This window comes from Patella vulgata, chromosome 5, assembly GCF_932274485.2.
Source record: "Patella vulgata chromosome 5, xgPatVulg1.2, whole genome shotgun sequence".
NCBI lineage: Eukaryota > Metazoa > Mollusca > Gastropoda > Patellidae > Patella > Patella vulgata.
Window position 1 is genome coordinate 61,096,558 of NC_065883.2, and position 26,638 is coordinate 61,123,195.

Consider the following 26,638-nt stretch of genomic DNA (forward strand, 5'->3'; position numbering starts at 1 on the left):
ACATCAATAGAACAATTTGAGATGAATATCAATGAGGAGATTTATAGTCAAGGTGTAAGCTTTTGACAATCGATATACATAATCAGCAATATCCAAACAAATGCGTGGGCTATTCGCACTCCAATGCGAGATAAATATTTACCAAAAACGTTTAAGATAGTTTTTGATGGATCACATTTGCGTTTAAGGATACCAAAAACAATGCTCAAGGTTTATTTGTTTCCCGTATATATAATCCCATTTGGTCCATTACGTTTCTTTCTTTATTTTTATGTTAGGGACTTATGCATAAATTGTATGGCAGCACGGCGATGTCTGGGCGATGCTAGATTGCTGTGGTAAACTAAAAATGAATTCTATAGTTATAACACCCATTATCGATCACCACGACAATCCGACGCATGCCATATTATCATATGACGACGTGAAATACACGCACATAAAGATGTCATAAATATTATGACATTTAGTATCGCCTTCATATCAGTATGTAATAGATCTAGTACTTGTCTTATCGTCATGACATGTGGATCTAGCAAGATCTTTATATCATCACGACCATACGTAAGTATCGGTCGAAAACTAAATATTGTTCGTAGACAGCGTGTCTCTTGTGTTCAGAATGAATCATAAAATCTTCATCTACCAAGATTTTATAACACTATGTCTAGATCTAGTAACATCTTTAATATGTCATCATTATGGAAGCGTATAGGGGTCAATGGCGCGACACATACCGCAATATTAAGTTGGTAATATGTCAACATATTGTGATTGTTCTGATGATTTTATCTCTGAAAAGACAATTTTTGTCGAGTTTAATGAGCAACGCGCTATTTTATATGTCTCCATATCGATTTAAATGTACCCGTTTGCGTTAAGATATTGCTATTCTGAAGCTTTGTCGACATATTCCATTTCGTCGTAGTATATGTCGACATTTTCGCGAAATATTGCCATGCGCTATGTCGGCGTGTGCATTTAAAACGAAATTACGACATACATCATAGCTAGTTATTTAATTAACTCAGAGATAAAATCTTCATAACAATTACAATATGTTAACATATTACCAACTTAATATTGCGGTATCTATCGCGCTATTGACCCCTATACGCTTCCATACATCATAGCATACAGCTGTAGCAAGATCTTTATTTCACCTTCTAGAAACTAGAAACCTCCAGCATGACGCCTAGACCTTAATACAACAGGGCTATCCATGTCTAGTTACACCTTTATATCACCATGACATCTATATCAAGTAATCATCTTATCACCATTTCAGATTAGGTCTAGGCCAGCAAGACCATTGTATCATTACGCTATCTGGATCTAGTAATATCTTCATGATCATGACAGCTGGATCTAGTAACACCTTCATATCATCTTGATCTGGTAACTATGGAAGCGAATAGGGGACAATATAGCGTGATGTTGACATGTTCGAAAAATATCGTCATATATTGATATACGGCGAAATGGAATATGTTGACAAAGCGTAGTCTTAGCGACATACATCATAGCAAGTTGATTCAATTAACTTGCCAAATATTTTCTTTTCAGGGGTAAAATCATCCTAATCACAATATGTATATGGCGATATCAACACGCTATTGACCATTATACGTTTCCATAACTAACAGGATAAGAGTACCATCATCGCGTATATAGCAAATGAAATGAAATGGGCTTTAACGTCCTACGATTCTGCTCCGACTGGGCTAATGAAGAAGGGGTTGCTTATACCAACATCCCAACGTAACAAATGATATATTTTTAACCTTATCTAGGTGAAACGAATATAGATCGCATCTATTCAATGAAAGATTTTATCATAATGTAAGAGCCTGTCTATAAGGTACCATAAGCAGATAGGCGAATTATTTATTACAGGACAAATAAACTACTTGACTAAAACCATGTGACGTTGCAATAAATATTAAAAAATTCAATCAATACTAAACGAACGATTTAAGCCGTTAAATGTACTGAAAGTCATGTATAAGTTACATGTAAATATCTTGTATGGGCATTTATATTATGACACGAGGCATACAAGTCAATAAGAGTAAGTTACAAGAACAAAGGTCTTTCTTTCACATAAACAGATATGTCAATCATTTTTTAATCTGTTTTCAGTGCTATTGACGTTGATCCACTGTACTGTGGGGTTGCTATTTATACCATAATTCTAATTGATATTTTTTATAATCAAGTTCACTTTATCGAAAACCCCAAAGGCGCTACTACTGATCAAATTGAATTTGTCATCCGACAAACAAAAAAAAAGCGTCAACGAAGGTTGTCATAATTTGGATGCTTTAGCCACATTTTGCTCTGGATAGGAGCCGAGGACAGATGGCGATTTCATGCCTGTTAGCTCCTAGCTGCCCATTACGGTTCATCTTGGGTTGTAGGTGATGTTTAACTTTGCTTTGTTTTTGGTAAGACTTACATATTTCCTGCTCCCTTTGCATTTCTAAGTTTCGATTTAAGTCAGTGGGATAATAACTTGAGCATTTAGAGCTCCATAAGCAATTATACACGATGGGCGGGGTGGCTGCGACAACAGACAACCACATTTCAATGTTGGGTATAAAAAAATATATAATAAAATTGATCAACTTTATTGCACTATTTACATAGAAAAATACATACACAAATGTTAATATGCATCCATCTTTAACATACCACATGACATTTATCTGTAAAGGTTTTCCATGTTTTTTGTTTATAATATAGGTTCATTATGTGTTCAAATCTTTATTAAATTAATAACAACATGATCAAATTAAACATACATTATGCCAGAGCTAAATCTGTGTATTGCAGGTCTTTCTTTAGGCCTGAAATGTTATCTAAATTATTAATTAGACATTAATTAACTTATCCAGACCATAATCAACTCTAGATGGCATCGCTAGCCTGCGATCTTAAGTGGATTGTGAGCCGATTTACTGCATAACTTTCCTTCTCGATTTAACGATTAAATGGATAATCCCATTTAATTGAGACTATGCTGTTTATCGTACTGACTTTAGTAATGATGAACAGGCTAGGCGGAAATTTCATTCACTTAGTTCTGGGTTCATAGTGGATCAATCTGACTGAAATTTTCAGCAAATTGCCTTTACGTTATCTAGTTTTTAACAGTGAGAACTGCCAACTCGTTATCGAATCTTCCATAATGTATCTTTAAGGTTAATATTCCACAATCTTTAAACATTTTAAAATATTTAACACAAATAAAATATATAAGAACATAAAACAATATTTCATAAAGTTTTCAAGATACAATAAAAGTATTGAAGATTAATTTTTCATTCCAAAAGTTTCGTAAAAAAAATTTTCATTCATGTTTTGTAAAATAATTTTTCATTCATAAAGTTTTGAAAAATAATTTCATATTCAAAAGTTTTGAAAAACATTTTTTAAATTTTTCAATTCAAAAATGTTCTGAAAATTTTTTTCATTCAACACTTTAACATGATCAATCCAATAACAAAAGAAATTGTCATGTGGGTTTTATTTCACTTTTGATGCTGAACTCCATGTTAAAAAATAAATATATACAACTCTTGTTTGAATTGGGAATGTTAAAATTGTCTTGGCCCCATTCCCAATGTTCAAATAGAGACAAAATGTAAACTAATAAAGAAAATTTTCATAAACTTATAAACATATTATTTAATACTAGTTTCATTTTTTTGTAACAAAAAATATAACCATGATATTAGTACTATCCTATTAACAAGTCTGAGAAGTAAAAAAATGACACCATAAACTAACATAGTGGCATTATCAATGAAAAACATTATTGCAGATTTTGTTTAGAAAGCACATTAAGAAGTTGATAATAGCTGATGAGATTGATATTAATAATAACTTATATCACAACACAAATATTACAATAAACATATTTATCACAAATGAGACAAAAAAGAAACAACCCCCAACTGACTAGGACTTTTAACAAGTTTTCATATAATACTTTAGCAAATTTAATTTCATATTTTAACTTGATATACATTTCAATTATAAATTACTATATATTCCGATTTTAATTCAATATAAATCTACAACTTTATATTCATTTCTCAACTTCCTAGATATTCAGATTTTAAATTTGTTCATATTCAGAATTTATGTTAATATGTTCAGATTTTAAACTATTATATTCAGATTTTAAACTATTATATTCAGATTTTAAACTATTATATTCAGATTTTAAACTATTACATTCAGATTTTTACTCTAGTTTTACTAAATTTATTCTGATTAACAATTATCTATAACATATTTCTTTTCAATCTTCTTCTAAACTTGATACCAAAATTTAATATTTAAATAAAGTATGGCTCTGCCAAGGTTGAAAATAAGCCTTGGATTCTACTGGTGACCTGGGTTATAGCACCAACAGGGCTACTGAAGAGGGCTTAAACCATAAGGAAACTAATTTGGAGGAACATTCTCAACCAACAGCGGGGTGCAACCTGGGAACGCCTAGTTAGTTATCCAGTGCCACTGTGGCAAGAGAAATCTGGCTGGATATCCGAATTGCTGGGATTTTAATGCATATATTTTACAAATTTGAAATCAGTACTAAGATAAACACTGGGATATGAACTTTGATGATGAGTGCCTCCCATCAAGCTAGTAGCTCAAACTTTTTTTGACATCTTGGCTCAAATTGATTGGCACTAAGTGAAATATATACCAATATTTTAACATCAATGGATTAGTTATAATTAATTATATGGTGAACCAAGTACTTATTAATAATTATCTATTTTAATTTACAAACCAATTAAATATATACTTGAGTTATTTATCAATAATTATTAAAACAACAATTACAACGTTCTTAATATTATAGTGCAAATATTTACACATTACATAAATTTGTGATCCTGATTGTATACTTTAAGTAGATACCAGTATGAACATTTTTGCAACACTAAACATTTAATCTTGATGAAAAAGATCCTGCTATTGATTTTATTTAGAGTGTTTATGCTCAACTTCATGCTATAGTGTTAGGCTTGAAAAGTATGATTGGCAACTGAGAATAGCATGTTCGCAATCACTGAAATTCCTTTCTCATTTGTAAAATTGTAAGAAATTGTAGCATTTTTATTTAGTGTTTATGCTCAACTTAATGCTATAGTGTTAAGCTTGAAAAAGAACGATTGGCAACTGATGTTCGCAATCACCAAAATTCCTTTCTCATTTGTAAAATTGTAAGAGATTGTCGCATTCTGTGACATAACAACTGGTCTCCCTGTGTTTGTTCTGCATATTCATTTATTCTTTATCCTGATTCTTCTAAGGGTATAACACCCACTCCTACTCCTCCTTCATGGGCTGACATAAATTTTGCAAATTTCCATGTATCGGTTATAGGATCGTAATACTCAACAGAATTCAAATTAGTTATTCCATCATATCCTCCAATAGCATACAGTCTACCATATGTAGCAACCAATGAAACACGACTTCTCTTCCTACTCATGGATGTGACAAACTTCCATTTATTTTCTGCTGGGTCGTAACATTCTACGGTTCGTAGAAATACTGAGCCATCATACCCTCCAGCTGCATACAGTTTACCGTTTAATGCTGCTACCCCAAGACGACATCTTTTTGATTGCATAGGTGCAACTGTCTGCCACGTTCCTTTAGCTGTGTTATAAAGCTCAACCTTAAAAATGAAACAGAATAAAATAGCAAGATTATAAAACTGTACCTTAAAAAAACAAAATGGAATAAAACAATGAAAGGGGATGAAGTTTAATCTCTTGTCAATGCAGAACTTTGAAACTAACATAGATGTTACTTGACAATTGAGATTATATTGTTAAAAACACGTAATTTGACTGAAAATTTCAATGTATTCATTTTTCATTATCTATTTTTGAACTATTATAGCAAGAATGGCCAGCTCTTTATCTAAATCTAACCTAAATTAAATAGTAATTTTGTCTACACCAGCTTAATTTTGAAAGTTGATTTTTTTTTTGTCTGCCATATTGGTGTATAGTAGTTTACATTTAAATGTCATAAGAAACAAGAAAAACAGGAATGTCATTATAAATAAATCCATGAAAAGTATAATATTACACTCTTAATAGCTTCCAATAATTGTTCTGTCAATACAATAAACTAAATAAAAACCTGAAGTTTACTTTGTATTTCGATACCTTAAACAACTTCTAATATATATTTGTGTTTACATTACGACAGGTGTGTGCGACAGGAACTGAGTATCTATGTCTTATACTTACTGAGTCATATATAGATAATCCGTCATGACCCCCACACGCATAAATTTCCCCGTGTAAAACTGCCAGGCCAGCAGCACTGCGTAATTTCTGCATCTGTGTAATCATGGCCCACCTGTCATAAATGAGAAAAAAAAATAAATAAAAAATAGTTAATTCATTCAATAAACAAGTGGTTGCTATGCAAGATACGCCCATAATTTGCAAAATATGGACAGAGAAAAAGCAAAAAAAAAAAAAAAAAAACAAACCGATTTAACTTTCAATCAGGGGCCATAATCCAGGAAGTTACGGTTTGATATGCTCAAGTATCAAAAGAAATAGAGATCTTTGGGATATAAACATATATTTTACGAAAATCTGATAAAAATTGTGACCTCTACAGGGTCCACAACCTTGTTATTACATACTTTTACACTATTTGTGTTCATGGAGCAGCCATTTTGTCTGGCAGTTTTGAAATTCGAGCTCGTGCATCATGATGGTTTAACAGTGTTATAATTGAATGGGTTTTTTTAAATCAGATAACAATTGTGATCTCTAGAGGGTCCATAAGCTAAAAATGTGATTTTTCGTACAGTCAAGGGCCATAATCCAGGAAGCTACGGTCTGATCTGAGCGATTATGAAAAGGAATCAATATCTTTGGGATATAAACATATATTTTAAGATTCATTAAAATCAGATGCGGAGTGGCCAATTTGTTGGGCAATTTTGGTCTATAGTATGACCACATCGGACGAACATCGGCAAATCCAACAAAAGGTTTCTAATATTAATGAAACAGTTATGTTTTATATTAAATATTAGTTTGCCTACATGATAATTCTTTTCATCGAAAGGGCAACCAAGTCTCTGCTGATTGATCATTGACTGATGATCTGTAGAGGATTGACACAGATCATGCACAGGACTTGAGGCATATAGAATGTGGTCATACTATACAGGGTTGAACCTGGGTCCTCCTGGTAAGTGAGCCAGTGTCACTGTGGCTCTTGTATAAATTACAAAAATATGACTGCGACTTTAATGCATATATTTTACAAGTCTGAAATCTCTAATAAAGTAAACACCGAGACTCAACATAAAAAAGGCAAGTAGGAATTCTTGTCAAAGTAAAAATACATGGCACAGATATTATAAAAAAAACACAAAAGAAAGTTAGTTCTAAAATTCCAGAATAAACAGTAGATTTGTCAAAGGGATCAAGCACAAAAAATTGCTGACAAAAGAATAAAAAGGTTTATAGTAGTAACTCAGTGAAAAATCGTTCTCTTTATAACAAGTCTGCATAGTGTTTATAAAGTTTTGGTGACGGGTACATGAGATCTACAAATCCAATATGCGCCTTTGATTTCATTAGGCTCCCTCCTACAAGGATGTTGCTAACAATCCCAGTAGATTTTAAAATAAAATCTCAATAAAACTCTAAATAAAGAATTTACAAGACAAACCGACAGTTGGACAGGTATATGTAGACAGACAGGGGTGACGACAATATGATAACTGACATGCAGAAAGTCATACTACTTGAATGACAATTATGAAAAGTTCCAAAATTAACTTTTGAACTGCGTTAATCTATGAAATTTTCCTTTAATTTGGGTTTCTTCTAATCAATAAATAACCTAATAAACTATATAAAAAATATACAATGATATCAGACTTCATTGTAGGAACATAGAAAATACACAGATGGACTATATAAACTTCTTTATGTCAATTGATTATTGGTCAATATAATCCTAATTTTATATCCGTACACACTTTTTATTAAAAAAAAAAAAGATATATATTAGTCTACATTTAGGTCATCTAGTACAACCAAACCATATAAATTTTTTTTGATCAATGCCAGTCATGTCAAAAACTTATTCTGAAATATGAAGGCAGTAAAGATGCAGGTAAAATAAGAAACAAAAAAGCCAAACTGAAGTTATAGTCATTTTAATTTTTGCTTTAGTTAAAAGGCCGTAAGGCACTTAAACATTTTTTTTTTTTGATCAATGCCAGTCATGTGAAAGAGTTATTCTGAAACTTATAAGCCAGATATACGATGGCAGTAGGCCTATAGACGAAGGCAATTCTCTCTTTAGTTAAGGCGCTTAAAAGTTGCATACTTTCAACTTTTCAGAAAACTAATCAATAATTTTAACTATGACAAGCTTTTATATTTACAATCTAGGTCATATCAGTACTAATATATGATAGATTTTACAATAAAATGCTTGTCTTTAACACTACGAGGTAACAACAGAATGCTGAATAAACCTACAGGATTAGTCATGCAACACTATTCCTAGTCGGGGTCACGGTGGCTAAGTAGGTAAGATGCATGCTCACTAGCCAGGAGGTCGGGTGTTCGATCCCCGCATTGGCCGAGAAAGTTCATCTGCGTGGTTCCCCCTTGTCAATAATGCAGGAGGGAGGGCCTGACAAGGACAGCTGTCTAGTTTTTCGGATGGCACAAAAAACCAAGGTCCTGTGTAAACATTGGTGTGCAGGTAAAAGATCCCTTGACAGTTGGAATTCGATATAAGAGTAGGCCATAGTGTCGCTGTCCAGGCACAATTTCCGTAATAGCACACTGTATGACATGCCCGTCTTCATTAGCCCAGTTCGGAGCAAAACAGTAGGACGTTAAACCCCATTTCATTTCATTTCATTTCATTTCATTTCATTTCCTATTCCTAGTCAAGTATAAGAGATGGATTGATAGTTTACTCATACGACCCTAGTTATTCTCAAATGCTAGATTTAGTTCAGTAGTTTGGAGAGAATGAAAACGAGAGGTCAAACAGAGTACAAATTGGTGCACAACTAATTAGCATAATCTTTTAGTGGCATTTAGTAACAAGGCAGAGTAATAAACTATAACACATGTGCTTATGGAAAACAGCTAGGCTACTAATTTTATTAGGCGACCTTTGGAAGAGTATTCTCTCAATATTATAAAGCTTGATAACTTTGAGAGAATACTCTTCGAAACATCGTCCAATAAAATCAGTAGCCTAGCTGTTAGCCATAAGCACACATGTTTTAATTAAACAAAAAGTAAGTGAAAACACTGCACTCAAGGCAAAACTGTTCCCCTCGCATTGCACAGAAATGAAAATTTCCATATATTTGTCTCAAAATGACCAAAGCTGAGTCTGTTCAATTCCTTGGTCAAATATAATTGGAGGAACAGGCTCTCACAACAATGTTTTAGGTCAACCATTCCAGACCCAATATGCCCACAGCCAATCTAAGGAGTGATTAGGTGGCATATTCTTTCTGCACCTGTCAATAACAGGTCTAGCGACTAGAGAAAAAAAAATTTCCATTACCACTTCGGTTGATACTTTTTTTCCCTCACAAGGAGTTAATCCTTTAAATACAGCTGTTGCTATATTTATAATATGGCTTAATATTATGGTTTAATATAGAAGCAGTCAGGCTGAAAAATATCTATTAATTATTGTTCAACAATATCTATTTCTGTGTAATAAAGTAAAAAAAAAAACTGTTTAGGGTCAATAAAAATATAATGTAAATCAAAGTCAAAATTCTCTTTGCAAAGAAAGATATCTCAAATCTTTTAATATTTTTTTCCTAAAGTTTAGATATATATCCATACTGAAAAGATCAATCAATTTCTTTTGAAAACATTTAAATTTCAATGATTTATTAATGGTATTTAAAATATAGTTATATAAAGAACTAGTCTGATAGGTAATATTAATAAACATTTGGAAACATTTAAATTTTACTTATTTTAACAGTATATAAAATATAGTCATGTAAAGAGCTAGTCTAAGGGTAATAAATTTAACATTTTACTGACTTATTAACACTATTAACAGTATTTAAATTATAGAAATGTAAAAAGCTAGTCTGAGGGGTAATAAATATATCTAGTATTTAAATTATAGACATGTAAAAAGCTAGTCTGATGGGTAATAAACATTTGAAAACATTTAAATTTTACTGATTTATTAACAGTATTAAAAATATAGTTATGTAAAGAGCTAGCCTGGGGGATAATAAATTTAACATTTAAATTTTACTGATTTATTAACAGTATTAAAAATATAGTTATGTAAAGAGCTAGCCTGGGGGATAATAAATTTAACATTTAAATTTTAATGATTTATTAACAGTATAATATAGTCATATCAAGAGCTAGTGACAGTCTGAGTCTGAGTGGTAATAAATTTATCCATACTTTGTTCAGATTTTACATACCGATATCTTAATTCAAGGGCATTTAATAATTGAACTGGAAATACACAAGATATGGAATACAATTACTGTTTACTACTGATCGAAGTTTTCAATAGGCTTTTCTAGTTTTTATCAAACAATGGTGTTAAAGGAGCTGTATAAATTGATTAACATTTAATCGTTTCTGTTTTACTGTCATTTCTAACCAGTTATGTTCGCGAAATACGCCAAGAGTCCAAATTGAATGGCAGTCTTTGGTGTCTGGTTAATCCAGTCTACACTGGTAGTATTCTCTTGTATAGGATATATTTAGCCTCATTCATCGAGTCGCTCATTATAAATGGTGCTCGTAAGCATTCTGGCACACAATTCGCGTGCAAAGTTTAAAATTTTCATTGTGTCTTAAATATTAGATACCAGAAGCCCATCTTTTCACGGTAAGATAATAACATCAATCTTGATTTAAATTGACCAATAAGTCGTGTTTGCAATGTCAAAGACTGTGGATGATATTGATTTCAAGACTTGTATCCTTTAAACCTAGTCTAGTCAATAAGTCTAAGCAATAACAGTAACTGTTTCCATAAATTTACATATCACTGGCAGTTTTTAAGCATGACTTAAGTACCAGCAACTCTTGACAAGCGATTCCATATTATTTGATACAAATTTCAGTCAAGTTATATTTTAAATAGCACGGCTTTCATGAGTTAACAGGTTTAACCAGAGGCCAAAGGCCAAGGGGTTAAACCTGTTAATGAATGAAGCGTGCTATAAATGACTTGTAACATTGACAACTGCTCAACATGCTTATTGTTATTGCACAGAAAACCCAACCCACCTTTTTTATATGATTTCTACTAAAACTAGTGTAAACCAGCAAAAGTGTGCAATAACATTGAACATGTCTAGTTATTCCACGGTTAAGCTCCACCCAATCTACTAGAGGGAAAACAATCTGCTTATTCAACGAAAAGAACAAAGGAAGATTTCCCATCCATGTTACAATTTAATTTATTCTGTGTGAAGCTATGAGTTTTTAAAGTTTTGACAAAGTAAAGCGTAGATTGCTTATTTTTGCAGTAATGGTACTTGGCAATCGTGACTTAGTCTCGATTATCTATTTTATCATCAAACTCTTAAATGGCCACATTGTTCTAATCTACATGTACTTAAAATCAGAGTTAACCGATCAGATGGCCCAGAGATTTGATTATGGGCTTAATATATGTTTAAATAATAATTTATACAACACTTAAGCCAGAAAAAAACACCTGCAATATGCAACTCTTATATAATGCTTCTTTAAGTAAGTTTACATTTACACTTGCAAACTGACTCTCCGGAAATGTTTCTTGGTCGCTTGATCACTGATCAATGCAACCCTGAAATTAATTTTTTATTTTCTATAAATTAACCCGTTAGCACTTAAGACAACCTGAGACTGGGCTAACTAGGTCTCCTTAGATCACTCTGTCATATGCACAGCTGTGGCACCCACACAAACTAGTGAACGGTCCTATAATATGGAAAGTGGTTTTAGGTGGTCTCAGAAACAGCAGTTTCGGACTGTTTCTGTATGTCCAGGGATGTACCAGTACCTATATATTATTTTTCTCTAATTTTCTTCAAGGAACTGTACCAAATGCTGAAAGGTTAAATTCCTATTGGTATATAACTAATAAAGAAGTTTGAAGTATATCTGTGTAAAAAATAATTCATATTTGGTATAAATGCATGCAAATATAGTATTATGCAGTGGCAAAAAATAAGTAAACAGTCAGAATTCTGCCTGGACTAGATTATATTACTACGGCTGATGTAAACAAAACACATCTAATCTAAATGACCTGCTCATACTTGTTTTAAAACACTTTAACCATGCAACAGAGGTAATCTTGCGTTAGTATCTGTAACAGTTTGTTACACTTCAGCATTTCAATTTCACAGATTTAAGAAATTCCATAAGCTTTGTTTATTGGATAGAATAAATCATATTTATAGTTGTTAATACCTAAATATGTTTATTTCATTAAGTGAGCTGTCAAAAATTGATTTTAGCACTGAGCCATAACTGTAAAGAGTTCAAATGATATAGAGCTTTGAAGTTTGAACTGATCCATGATATACTTATCCATCATAATAAGAATAGCTTATTTACAACAAACAATCTTGGAAATTTTTAGATCTACACAAATCCACATATTCTTATTCCATTCATTATCTCTTCTCCTTTGTTTTGGCCATACCTAAATAATGGTACATTAAAAACATCAAAATGTCATAAAATTTGGAACATCATAGTCTTCATTTCTACATGGCTATAGAAAATCAACTTTCTGTTTTAAAGATACATTATGTAAGATTTAGAAAAGAGATAGCCATTCCTGCTATAATAGTTCGAAAATTGATTGTGTAAAATGAATAATTTGAAAATTTCATTCAAATTACTCTATTGCAAGCGGAGATATTAGCCTTTGAAGGTTTAACAAGACGTGTGCAATAATTTCAACCACCGTACTGGTTGTTCAAAGCTAAGTCTCGCTCCTCCATTTTTAGCTTAAATCAAAATATGGCTGAACTGTTTAATATCGGAGAAATCCGATGCCATCAAGAGTTGATTATGGCCTGGATAAGTTAACTAATGTCTAATTAATAATTTAGAAAACATTTTAGGCCTAAAGAAATAGGCAGATTTAGCTCTTGCATAATGTATGTTTAATAAGGTGATAATGCTGCTCAAATTGTTTCATTAAATGTTCTATAATAGTTATTCCACAAATTTGTTTCAAATGCTAGTTGCTGTACAGCTTAAAAGAAAGATGAAGACTATATCTTAGATATTCTTTAAGTGGCATATATCTTAGATATGTTTAAAATAACTGCAAATCTATTTTTTAATGATTCTTAATAATGTTTAAGTTTTACCGTCACGGCATCATTTATAAACTATATATTTACATATATCTTTAAACTGTTTGCGAATTTTAAATCAAAATAAACTGAATGACACATTAGACATTTCTTATTGAATTCAGATGTAGCATATGTTCTTATTTGAAATAAATTTTACTGTTAAAAGTTTATTAACTTTTCTTCCAATATACCATATTGGTATTTATCAATATTAATAGCACAAAAAAACACATATATTGCTTATAATAAGTATTATAAAATAACATACATAAGTTAAATTGTGTGTACTTTTATTTTCATAATTATACTGCCTTGTTGAAGAGGTGGATTTTTATTTTCTTAGTAATTCATTCATGAAGATTTTTGCCAAGGCATGAGAATCTAAAAAACCAATGTTAAAATGTTTTAACTTATAAAACTGATTATTTGTCCTTGCCTGACATATGCAATGGGGTTGGGGGGAAGGGGTCAAAATCTCCTATTTTTTGTTTAGAGTAGGATGTCATTTTTTTACAATTTGAAAATAACAGCAAAAATTATATTTTACCCTTTTTCAACATATTTTTTCATATATAAAACAATTCCTTGCGACTTTAGACATAATGAGAAAAATTTGTCTTAATAAAAATAATGAAATTAATGAATAGAAGACTGTATACTGAAAGTTTTATCACAAAAGAATTTTAATCTAGTAGATGGTGTAACTAGTGATAATTTATTCTCTGAATGTATATATGAAGAAGATGAATCTGAGACTGATAGACCAACAACAAAATTTTAAATTTGTTCTGAGCCTCTGTAGGTTCTGTAACCAATGTAGAAACAAGCATTACATGTAGATGTTTTTATAATGATTCTGGCATATTTATCTTAAAGGAGCTAAACCTCTTTGGCAACTAGAAATGGACACAAATGTAATATGAATGTATATAAAATGATTTGGCAAAATATGCGAAAAGTCCAAATTGAATGGCAGTCTTTGGTGCCTAGTTATTCTAGTCTACACCATATTCTCCTTTGGGAAATGTTTAGTCTCGTTCATCGAGTCGCTTCATTACAAATGGCACTCGAAAGCATTCTGACACACAATACATGTGCCAATTTTAAAATTTTCATTTTGTCTTAAATATTGGATATCAGAAGCCCATCTTTTCACGGTAAGATAACAACATCCATGTTGATTAAAATTGACCAATAAGTCATGTTTGCAATGTCGAAGACTGTGGATGATAGTTTTGATACTGAGTTAGCAACTTGCCTCCCTAAAATTATTTGTATGTGATTTAATGTCCAGATATTCTAAACACAGCAATTAATAGATGATGGATGTTTCCTACAAACTCAATACTGGAATCACAAAAAAACAAGACACTAGAAGAGAGTCGTAAGTGGCATCATCAGCATACAAGAAGTGATTGAAATCAAACAAAACTGGGTATAAACTATAAGGCAACTATCACAGATATTGTCGGGCACCAATTCAGGCTTTGTCAGACACCGTCTCCATGGTAGTTGTTATTTTCTCAGACACAGATTTGACAGTGTTTTTTTTTATATTATTAATACATGTTCGGCATAAAGTTCAAAATGTCAGGTACTTTAGATACAACTAAAACACTTATTTCGAGACTGGATATCAAGCACCCAGACATCTTGTGTACAGTATAAACAATATTGGTTTGAGAATGGATCCCTGGGCCACCCCACAATCAAGCTATATAAATTAGACTCAGCTTTAATTGTTGATCCATCTGTCATCTGTCAGTAAGATAAAAAGAAACCCAGAGCAAGGCCATACTGGTATTTGTGGAAGCACTGATAAAGTCTTCTTGGCAGAATATGGTGATCCACGATGTTGAATGTGTCATGGACAACAGTTTAAAATCCTCAACGAAGAGCAAATTATTCAGCACAAAAATAATTGCTGTTTCTGTATGCTAAATGAAACTAGTCCAAAAGATTATGAGAGACAACGAAGAACTGTGATCATTGATTTGTGCCATTTTCAACAATTTGGGAGATGAATAACAGGTTCAAGACTGGTCTGTCAATCTTGAGGACATTATATAGCAATGGAAATATTCCTGATGTACAGGGCTGCCGACAACCTGTATCGCAGCGCAATTTGCGATACATATTTTGTCCGTTGCTAATCAAAAATTAAAATCTAACGTTTTTGATTCGCAGTAACTGCGAATCATTAATATGCCTGCCATTATGGATATTGACAGAAAGATTATCCACAGTTTGAATACTAGGAGGCTTTCTCAACACTTTCAACGTGTATAAAATGTCAAATAAAATTTTATAAACAAAACTGAATTCTCCGTGTGACATTTTCTTCTCGGACTACCCAGACTGAATTCATAATAAAATATCAATGAATATAATACAGGGACATAACTCTATGAATAGGGACTATTAAACCGGAAATAGGGAATCAAGTAGTACCACTCACGTTGCGAGTCATGTCAATTTCAAGTAATTATATCAGTATGCATTTTGAAAGCAGTAAATCCAGTGTATCCCCCACGTATTGTAAATAAAATATAAAAAAAATAAATACGTGTTAACGTATTGTAAAATGATAAATCAAAGTAAGAATTCCCGTAATATATTATTGCGGTTTGTCTAGTTAATCGATGTGCGCCCGATTGAACAAAAATAGTAATACACGATAAAAAGAAGACGAAATTGTTTTCTAACGAAGATTTCTAAAGTAACGAAGAAGTAACAATTAAAATGAGTGGGGCATCGGAAGACACTGCCAAGAATTGGCTTCAGACATAAGACCTAACCAAAAGTTTACATCACATTCACAAACTGTCACAACTACATGTGGCAGTGCTAAAAAAAATTGGGAGAATGAAATCTAATCATAATTAAAGTAATATCTAGTTATTTGGGTTGTTTTATGTTGAAACTGAAAAACTGCTAACCAATTTAAAAATTGGTTAGGCTTTGCTAATCAAATTTGGCAAAATTGGACTTTTTGATTAGCAGTGCTGCTAATCAACTGTGAAAAATTACCGACAGTCCTGCTGATGTAAGACTGGGCCATAACTTTTGACAGTAATTATTGGAAAAAATTGAAATCAATAAACTCCGTTCTTTCATAAACTTAAATGCTGTGCATCAATTGTGTATGAATGAGGGGGTCATGACAATATACAATGACATTTCCATATGGGCATATAATAATGCCTTTTTCTAAGCTACTACCGAATTGATTTAGTATAATATTTGTTTTATTCATCAAGTATTGACTATAACCACATTAAAAAGATACAATAATCCAAAAGATCTAAACGTCCCTTTAAAACGTTGTGTACATGTAGGTAGGCTAAGATATTATGTCAGAAGAAAACAAAGATTTCTGATAATCTACTAGAATGATCGCACTACACACACAAAACAGACAAGCAAACAGACAAAACCTGACAAACACACCATCTATAGAAACAAAATATGGATGCAACAGTTCTTCAATAATGTGTGACAGTCACAGCTCTTTAGAGGTGACAGGAAACTAAAGAAGCTGAAGGCATGCGACCTCACAATAATGGAGTCAAACGCTCAATCGAAGTGTTGTGTGTTTTTTATATTATACTATTTTGACATCTGACATATTTTCTTTGGAGTTAGTGCTCAGCATTTTGGACAATCAAATTGTCTGTTTGGAAATAAAGGGCTACACTTTATGGTAAATTATGAGAATTTTAAAACAAGTGATTAATTCTGATGGATATATAGAGAATCTCCTACCAGTCTTTTTTGATATCAAAAAATATCAACACAAGTTGATAAAGTCAAAAAAGATGAGTAGGAGATTTTATTTATCACCCAATCCCTTCTTACATACACAAATAGATAAATATAATTGTTTGCTGTAGATTTAACTTTTACTGAACATTATGGCGTAGTGATACATCATTTTTTGACAGCAATTCAACCATTGCAAAGTCCTTTATATTGACCCAGTGTCTCCATCAAAGTCAATTGAAAAACAATAGTTCATTTTTGATAAAAAAAAATTACTTTAAATAAGAAATGAACTGTTCTTTGGAAATAAAAAAAGTAGTTCCTTTCAACTGACCAATCAAATTCATGTAAAGCGATATCTCCTAGATTATGAAATATATCACACAAGCGATATCTACTGTAGAATGTATTTATTGGGTGATAAATATAGTTATAGTACGATAGGCAGATACAAACAGAACTCTCCTCATTGGCAGAGTATGGTTAGATTACAATGTTGTGTAAAAAGCAATCTGATTAAAATACAGATCTACATTTTGTTTCGGTTTTGTTATACTTTCAATGGCCTACACTACATGAAGATCTGACCAGTTGTAGTGGGAGGTCATGTCAGAGGTCATACATGCAGCTTTTGACCCTATAACGTCAGAAATTTGATTAACCAATTGGCATTGATGTTTTTAGTGGGTTACCCACAGTTCTGTGAACCTCACGCCTTCAACTCCCTGTAACAGACCCTTCGATTGGCTAATCCCTCACATCATCCAGAACGCAGGTTATATAAGAACTCTTCCAGATCCTAGTATAGTAAAGACAAGTAAAATAAAATTTTGAACTATAAAAAACGAAACGAAATAGGATCTGTGTTTTAATCAGATTGTGTAAAAAAAAACAAGAAATCAAACTGTAATCTAATCTGATTTGAGGATGGAATTATTTAAGCCTGATGTGTTGAACTTCTTATCTAAGTTAACACTTGTCTACATCTAAACTTATAGGTCCAGAACTTATAGGTACAAGTTGAGATAGAAATATTTTCATGCCCAATGCCAAAACAACTTTATTTTGACCGACATCTAAGAGGTTTGGCTCTATAACTCAAGAGCTTATTGGGTATAGTTTAATAAGTTTAAAATGAGACCAATGTGTGAAAGTTTTCATGGCATCCTATATTTCACTGGCTAACATGCAATTAAAACAAATGTATGTAAGGGTTCCGTTGACAGTGGGTGCCATTTGTCCATGTATTTGAAGGATGGTGTCTCTGGGACCTTGGGCAGTTCCAGAGTCAATGATTATGAATGGATGTACTTACACATCTGTTTTAGGATCATATATTTCTACAGATTTTAATGATGAAACCCCATCATATCCACCACATACATATAACTGACCATTTAATGCAGCGGCGCCTTGAGCACTGAAACAATAATAAATTAAGAGTTAAACCTTGTAATAAACCTTTTTCCTATATTCAGTATTAATGAAAATGCAGCAGTATGAACCACTGATCTATTAATAAACTCACTAAAGGTTCATGCAGCCATATATCATCTGAACAGCAACATCTTTCAGATCTAATGAAGCATATAAAATCAGAACAATGAAGACGAAACAAAATAAAGATATAATTATGATTGTACATTTTTCCTGTCCTGAAATAAGATGCCTTATCTCTGTATATCCCATTTTATAGGCCTGCATAAAGGTATCGGACTATCGGTAGGGTGATACACATAAATTTATCAGTTTTGGTGGTTGATATTGCGTTCAGATGTAAGGGAGGTAATCGGGTTTTATGTGTTACCCAGAAAACAAAAATCTGTACTGCTAGGCGAACACCCAGAATTTGGATTACCAGTACCAGTAACTATTATCAATCCCCAAAAGAGAGGAGACCGGGTTTAACGTTCACTCGACACAAACTAGGTCATTTTGGGACTAACATGGTTCAATTTTATTTCAATGATTTGCTTGAGCATAAGGGTCTTTAGCAGTTGGAGAAAACCAGAGGACCCGAAGAAAACCCACTAGAGTGGACAAGCGACCATTTGGCTATCTAACCCCCCAATCCCCAAAATTGACCATGGATTAATGGAATCATATCAATATAGAATATCTATAATAATTATAGCAAGAGCCTTCTTATAGAAAAAGTCAGGGATATATTTCAGAATATAAAACTGGCGTGTACTCTGTGGAAGGCTATTAGTATTCTTCTTTCTAACCCACTCTGTAATCAAGAGTTTGTGATGAGCTTCTTAATTAAGTGGCTGACACCTTGTACATGTACCTTGACATACTGTGCACAGTGATATAATCCCATGATATTCTCCATAATAGGTTACTGTTGCGATTTAATTATCAAGTCATTCACTGGATAAACGAAGGCAGTTACTCTAAAAGAGTATTATCAACTTCCGAAAAATGAAATAGATCATTTGAATTGTAGCTTGTGAATTTCTAAGCCTGTTGATTACAGTTTCATTCTCAAAATCTCATCCAAACTAAGCTACAATTATGCGTGCTTGCTTCATGAATTTTTTCTGTTGTTTTATCTTTAAACAGTATTTTACTTTCTTACCTTCTTTTACAATTCATAGGAGCAACCTTCCTCCATTGTTTTTTCTCTGGTTCAAAAACTTCTACTGTATTCAATCTTTCGGCACCATCATTACCACCTATTGCATATAGTTTACCTGAAAATAAACTTATATATACACTGTCATGGTAGTCATGGTAGATAAGAGTAAATTAACTTCCTCAATTGAAACTTTTGTACACACTGCTGATTGGGTAGTGAGAATAGTGTACTAGCCAATAAAAACCTACAATACAAATAACTGTTAAAATTAATTGTGAATTAGCCACAGTTTGTTAAATGTAAAACTAGAAGACCTAATTTAATGAAACTTCTCAATCAATGATTAATTAAAGTTGGATAAAAAGAAACAAGAACTAAATAAATGTGATGAAAACTGTCAGTGTGGCAACTTTAACTCTTGCCTCAAGTAGTGACTTCCTATAACAGCAATTGCTTACATACCATCTAATACTGCTACACCAACCCGACTTCTCATAGTACTCATAGCTTCTGCTATTTTCCATCTATCAAGTATAGGATCATATCTTTCTACGGTACTCAATGATTCTCCTGTTAAATAAAGATAAAACTTATTATTGCACAAATGTACGTCAAATGATCCAGGCACATAAGGCAGGTGCAGTTTTGTCTTTGAGTTGAGAGTTTTTCCATAAAAATTGTAGTCAATTTAAAAAAACATGCAAAATAATTCAGCTTTCTCAATATGTACATGGCTTATTGTTTTTGATGTGTTGAACTTGAAGCGACTCAAAAAATCTCCATCTTCTAAAATTATGCTTTTTTTTTCTGACTATAACTGTTGGACATCTTTTTTTAAAAAAGTTAGGGAACAGTCAGAAGGTTCAGACTACTGTTTCAGCCTTGGACAACTCGCACCTACTACACCCCTTTAGTGCCTCAATCTGCTGAAGTTATCTGAATAGCTCCAAACTGCATACTAGTTCTGTGAGTAGGGTGAGTCGGACTAAGGTGTCATAGTTTCGGGCAGCTTTTAAAATGAGCTATAAATCTCAATGTAGAATATATCACTTTTTTCACAGAACCAGGTAGTCAGTATTTACATGTACAAAGTACCACAGGGTTAATTTCGAAAATGTACAGGTCTGCCAGAGGTCTGATGGGGTATATAAAAAAAAAAGTTGCCAACCTGATGAAGTTAGGCCACCTACGGCATATATCATACCAGGTACATCAGTACAGCATCGTGGTTTAGTTTTAAATGTCTGCAGTAATGGACGTCTTTCTGGCATTAGATGGTAATCTCTAGCTTCATCTAATAAATCCCTGAAAATAAAACATTAATAAATATCCTAAAATTCAATTGGAATTGACCTAAACTTCGTGAACTTGAGAAAATCAAGTCTTAGTAAAGTAGGTGATTCCAATTTGCAATAGGACTGACTTCATCAACAGGAACATTTCAAAATATTCTTTACAAACCCTCAAGAAAAAATTTTCTCCATGTTATCAGGTGTTGTAAATTTGCAAGCTTTTTAATTTTGACAATGAATTAAAAAAAAAAAAATTAAAATAGAATTTATTGGGAGAAAATTTTAACAATTACTACCATGATCTTGGATAAACCATCTAGTAACCAAAATTATCAATTTTTCAAAATAAGTCTACAAATTTTAATTTACCTGCATTTTAAACAGCTTTTGACAAGTTCTTCAGTAGCTACTCTATCAGTTAAATATTGAGGTGTTAATAATGGTAATCTAAGCCTAACTAATACTTCTGGGAAATGTTCTTTTCTTTCTTTTAAATCTTTCTTTACCCAATCCAAAGCAGATTCAAATACCTAGATACAGATAAAAAAAAATATTAAAGTCATTAGTGTACTATTAGTTACCTTCAAGCCCATTTTGATATCATCTCAATGGTTACCTTCCAACTTATTTCTAAGACTAGCCAATTCAGGTCAATAGCATTTATGACACAAATAGGCATATTTTACAGACATAAACTTTAAAATCTAATAAATATATATATTTCAAATATGCAAAGTACTAGAAATAAATGAGTTTTTCAGGCGTGTTCAGTCATATACTGCGAAAACAATTTGGTGATAAAAGTTTCAGTTCTGCTGCACCTCACTTTTGGAACCAATTGCCAGTAAACATTAAAGAATAAAACTCAAAAAAATCATCTTGTAAACTGTATTCAAGAAAGTTTAGAAACTTTAATTTTAACTCTAATAAGCCTCAATCAATCTATAATCTTATTTTACTTACTTGTTCTTCATTGCTCACGTTAAGTTCATCTCTTGATACAATGTCTAAAAATTCTGTTTTAGTTAAGTTCATAAATTCTTCCGTCAATGAAACTTGCTTATAATTATTTTGCAAATATTTATTAGCCGCCTCTACAAGATTCGTACACATATACTGATCGGCAAAAGATCTTACACCTAAACAATTCTGTGGATGTAACCTACAACAAAAGGAACCATAAGAAAATGTTCCGGACTTCAATACAACACACTTGGTTTCCACACTAAGACCCACCTTACTAAAACTAGGCATACAGCTGTTAGAATAGGCCAAGAAAAAAATACCTGTGTTTACGGATACTTGGTAAGAAAAATGAGTTTTAGTCAGTCATACAAAAAGAAATTTCTATTTGTTGTGCTTGTTGGATTGAATTGAACTAATACAAATAATTGTTTAATAACCTACATCGATACTTCTATTCTATAGCCTTTGGTGCCTCATTTTAAATACGATATTACGTTTATTCTACATGTTCCTTGTCTTTATTTCCTAGCATTTCTTGCTTAATTATTGGGTATGGTTTTTGAAATTCACTGTTGTAAATACAGAAAATTTGGAATTTCGTCTGCAGAAAACCACACCAAGACCGAGTTGTTATAGAACCTTGGAAATGAGGAGGAAAAAATTTCAGGATCGGCGATTTGGGCTAAAAAGAAATAGGGTCGATCAGGTAACCGTAAGCATAGGTATTTTTTTTGGAGAGAGAGAGAGAGAGAGAGAGAGAAATGGGGTTTAACGTCCACTCGACATAAACTAGGTCATTTCGGGACTAACATATGGTTTAATTTTATTTCAATAATTCGCTTGCGCGTAGGGGTCTTTAGCAGTGGGAGGAAACCGGAGGACCCGGAGAAAACCCACGAGGTTGGACAGGCGACCCTACTCCTTGTCACGTACAACCAGGGATTCGAAACCACGCCAGTTGACTCAATGACAGGTCTTATGATACAGCACGCACGTGCTAACCATTCGGCCATCCAACCCCCCTATTTTTTTTGGATCATATAGCCATATCATACCTGTACATACATAGCTTTCATAATTAATATCCTATAAAAACGATGTTCAGATTATATGAACATCTTGACTAATCAAAATATTTCTTTTGGTATACAGGGCTGAATATCATGGTGGATTATGGGAAAGCCTAGATGAAAACGTATCTTAGTGGTGATGGGAATATAACCATTTGAAATACAATTGTTTAATAAAGTCATTTATTTATTGGTTGCATCAAAAGGGATTTCAGTGTTTCGAGAACATGCATTAAAGCTTTTGAAATTTGAAACAAAACATACATGTCACAAGACATGCATGACCATTTATTTATCAAGACCAGTGAAGAGCAAAAAATATCTTTCCTACCTGTCTTTAAGAAAATTGCAACATGCTTCTTTAACACATTGTAGATGAAGAAAACTTGCAGCTATAAGTAAGGACTGAACATTGTTTGCTTCAATCTGTAGTCTTCCATCATACGCAAAATTTACAAGCGATTCTAAAGCACTAAAATACATACATAATACATAAATGAATGAAATGGGGTTTAACATAATTTAATTTTCTGTACCCACATGGCTAATGAAGATAGGAATATGTGGGAAATGTTGTTCAGACAACAACTCTTACATGTAATTCAACTTCCAACTGTTGGGGTATCTTTAACATGCTATCAATGGTATACACAAAACCTACATCCCCTGGATATGTTCGACTTTGCAAAAAATCTTTTCTTTTTTTTTCATTTTCAAACAACCAATGCAGTTAGTTAACAAATGGATTTATGTATCAAACAGAACAGCTACTCAAGTATACTTTGAGCAGACAATGAGATCAGATTATACATTTAGTACCCAGCTTTAACTCCCTCTAGATTATCCAGGATAATATTACATGTGGTATATAAATTCTTGAAGAGAAGAATTAAAAGAAAGATGAATATAGTTTTAAACAAAGTAAAAGATGTGTCATATTTATACAGAAAGACGTTTTGTATCTGGACAACAAAGAATTTTTTGCAAACCTTGGTTCAATTCCTTGCATACATATTTCATCTTTCTTCGATTCCACCATATCATTTGTAAACATTGCATTGAAATATGGAATACTGGCAGCCAGAACAATTCTATGTGCAGAGAACCTTTGATCTTCTACCTGAAAGAACCAAAGTATATCTCTATGAGGATATATAATACTTGAGCGGCATTTACATTTAGCTACTTATAACAATAAAAGCAACAACCATCTATGTTGTATTTTTATATCTATTGGATATCATTTGGAAATGAAATAGGGTTTAACGTCCTACTGTTCTGCTCTTATACTGGGCTAATGAAGACGGGCATACGCCAATCAGTGTGCTATGAGGGAAATTTTGCCGGGAAGCGGCACTATCGCCTACTCTTATATCGAATTCCAACTGCCAAGGGATCTTTTACGTGCATTTCAATGTATACACAGGACCTCGGTTTTTTGTATCATCCGAAGGGCTAGACAGCTGTCCTTGTCAGGCCCTCCGTTATGCACCACTGACAAGAGGAAACCACCTCGGAAAATCCCGATGAACTTTTTCGGCCAATGCAGGGATCGAATACCCGACCTCCAGGCTAGCTAACCAGCGTCTTAACCACCTAGCCACCTTGGCTCCGGATATCATTTGGGTAAATGGATTTATGGCAATATTGCACCAGTGTAAAGAACACAGTATTTAGCTAGATAATGCTTAATCAAATATGGAATTTCATATACAGTGTAAACAGAAATAAGCAACAGCTGGATTCAGTATAAATTCAATAAGCAATTTTGTGTGACAATATTCTTCTTTTGCCTACAATTTTTATTTTACTTTCTTTGGCATAAAAATATTGCGTCCAGATAACTTCAGAAGAGCAAAATATTTAATAAATAATGGGAAGAATTAGTGGATAAAGCTTGCCCAAGAAGATTTTATGACCCATTCTGCTGATGGTAAACAACGATATTTAAACCGAGCCCTTCTAAGTAAAGCATAGGAAGACACACGAAAAAAGGTCTAGGATTACTGGTACTAAGACAATAACATTAGCATCATTATGATTACTAGTAGGTCTACTACTACTGTCTGAACCATCATAAATTTTAAACAGATTTCATTGATTATGTACAAACTACTTAACTTTGGTTATTATAAACTTAGCTGTGTGTTTGGAATCAAATCGCGTTTAATAAAATCCATTGCACGGCTAAATACCCCAGAGTAAAAAAAGTTCTCTCTTGAAAAATTGAAATTCCACAAACTTTAAATTCGAGCAATATCAAATTGGAAGCTGATTACATCACTCTTTGAGGGATATCATTTTGTATAAAGGAGTGACAGCATACTACATCGAAACGTTTTTCGGTACTTTTACGACAATTCAAGTGTATTCCTAAATTTCCTTTACTTTGTTACCGTCTTTTACATTCTAATAAAATCTATGCAAAGTTTATAGCTTTCCCGTTAGAATTATATTGTTTTAATTATTTGATTAGAGACAAGGATGGGAGAATTTTCACAATGCGGCACAAAAACAATGAGAATGTTACGGAAAGGTTTAGCTCCTTTAATAGTAAATGCAGGAGGACATCACTAGATGCAAAAGCAAACCTGCGGAGAAAACAAACTACATAGACATTGGAAGAAATACACTGTGAATGGTTGCCCTTGTGACACTTTGGTCAAAACTGTCGAATCTGGAAGTAATGTTGCGCTCCTTACGGGCTTCTTAGCATCATAAACACACCCAATAGGCACTGTCAGGGTCTGCCGCAACACGCTTTTAGATGTTATTGAAACGGTTATTATTAGATTGAAAGAATGCTATCAAATTGACAATGCACTCAGATATGCCAGACATGAACTTTATGTTGATTGTTAAATTATTTATAATATAAAAGATGATAGGAAAGTTTTAGTTTATATGACTTTTATGACTTTATTTTTATGAGTATCCGTGCAATGGTTTCAATACAAATCTCCTATGTAATTGCCTTAGTTTGATATTTTTCGTTGCCCAAACTCAAGATATCAAAATGGGTTGCGCTTTGTTTTGATTGCAACATGTGGATCGGTCAAAGTTTAACCAACCCGAGCAACTTCATTGGTTTTGCCAAACACGTGACGAAAGTCATGTTGTCTCCACTCAGCTGAAATTACAAGTAAATAGTCAAATTTTTCAAGAGAGAACTTTTTTATTCATTGAAATATTAAATTGTGCAATGGCTTTTAAAATTTACGACGGTTCAGACAGTAATTAATTTACAAGTGAATTGATTGTTGTTCAATCAATGTTGCTAATCTTTCTTATTCTTAGACAACATATTATTTTAATGGGACCAACTGGTTTGGGAATTTTTCTGAACTAATTCTGTTTACTGCACTATTCACCTTTAATGTCACATCACAAAGCTTTCCTTGCCTTCTAATATCGGCAATGGAAGAAAATGCGAGCGAAGGCAAATCTTCTTTACAAAAAACAACTACATCATCCGCCATCCTTGTTGTTGTGATTTGTACTTGATTGTCAAGCTGTCACTTTTATTAACAAATTATTAAGGCTGGTCAATCGAGAAAGA

General features: G+C 32.7%; 1 protein-coding gene across 1 annotated transcript; it reads right to left on the reverse strand.

Annotated features, from left to right (window-relative positions):
• Positions 1-2,614: 2,614 nt before the first annotated feature.
• LOC126821987 (kelch-like protein 18) lies at positions 2,615-26,573 on the reverse strand. The gene is made up of 11 exons (XM_050550691.1): positions 26,451-26,573; positions 24,069-24,199; positions 23,411-23,551; positions 22,007-22,205; positions 21,413-21,573; positions 20,920-21,056; positions 20,214-20,321; positions 19,752-19,866; positions 18,483-18,587; positions 6,288-6,399; positions 2,615-5,704 (listed from the first exon to the last, which is right to left on the reverse strand). Exons 1-11 carry the CDS (start codon positions 26,556-26,558, stop codon positions 5,315-5,317), a joined length of 1,707 nt encoding a protein of 568 aa, XP_050406648.1. The 5' UTR covers positions 26,559-26,573; the 3' UTR covers positions 2,615-5,314.
• Positions 26,574-26,638: the final 65 nt, after the last annotated feature.

Bases quoted from the DNA above. Each gene is read 5' to 3' on its own strand.
- LOC126821987 (XM_050550691.1), bottom strand. From the start codon at position 26,558: ATGGCGGATGATGTAGTTGTTTTTTGTAAAGAAGATTTGCCTTCGCTC. The intron at 21,574-22,006 runs GTAAGTAAAATA...ATCTGTATCTAG, and splicing joins ACGTGAGCAATGAAGAACAA to GTATTTGAATCTGCTTTGGA. The intron at 5,705-6,287 runs GTAAGTATAAGA...TTCATTTTTAAG, and splicing joins GATTATCTATATATGACTCA to GTTGAGCTTTATAACACAGC.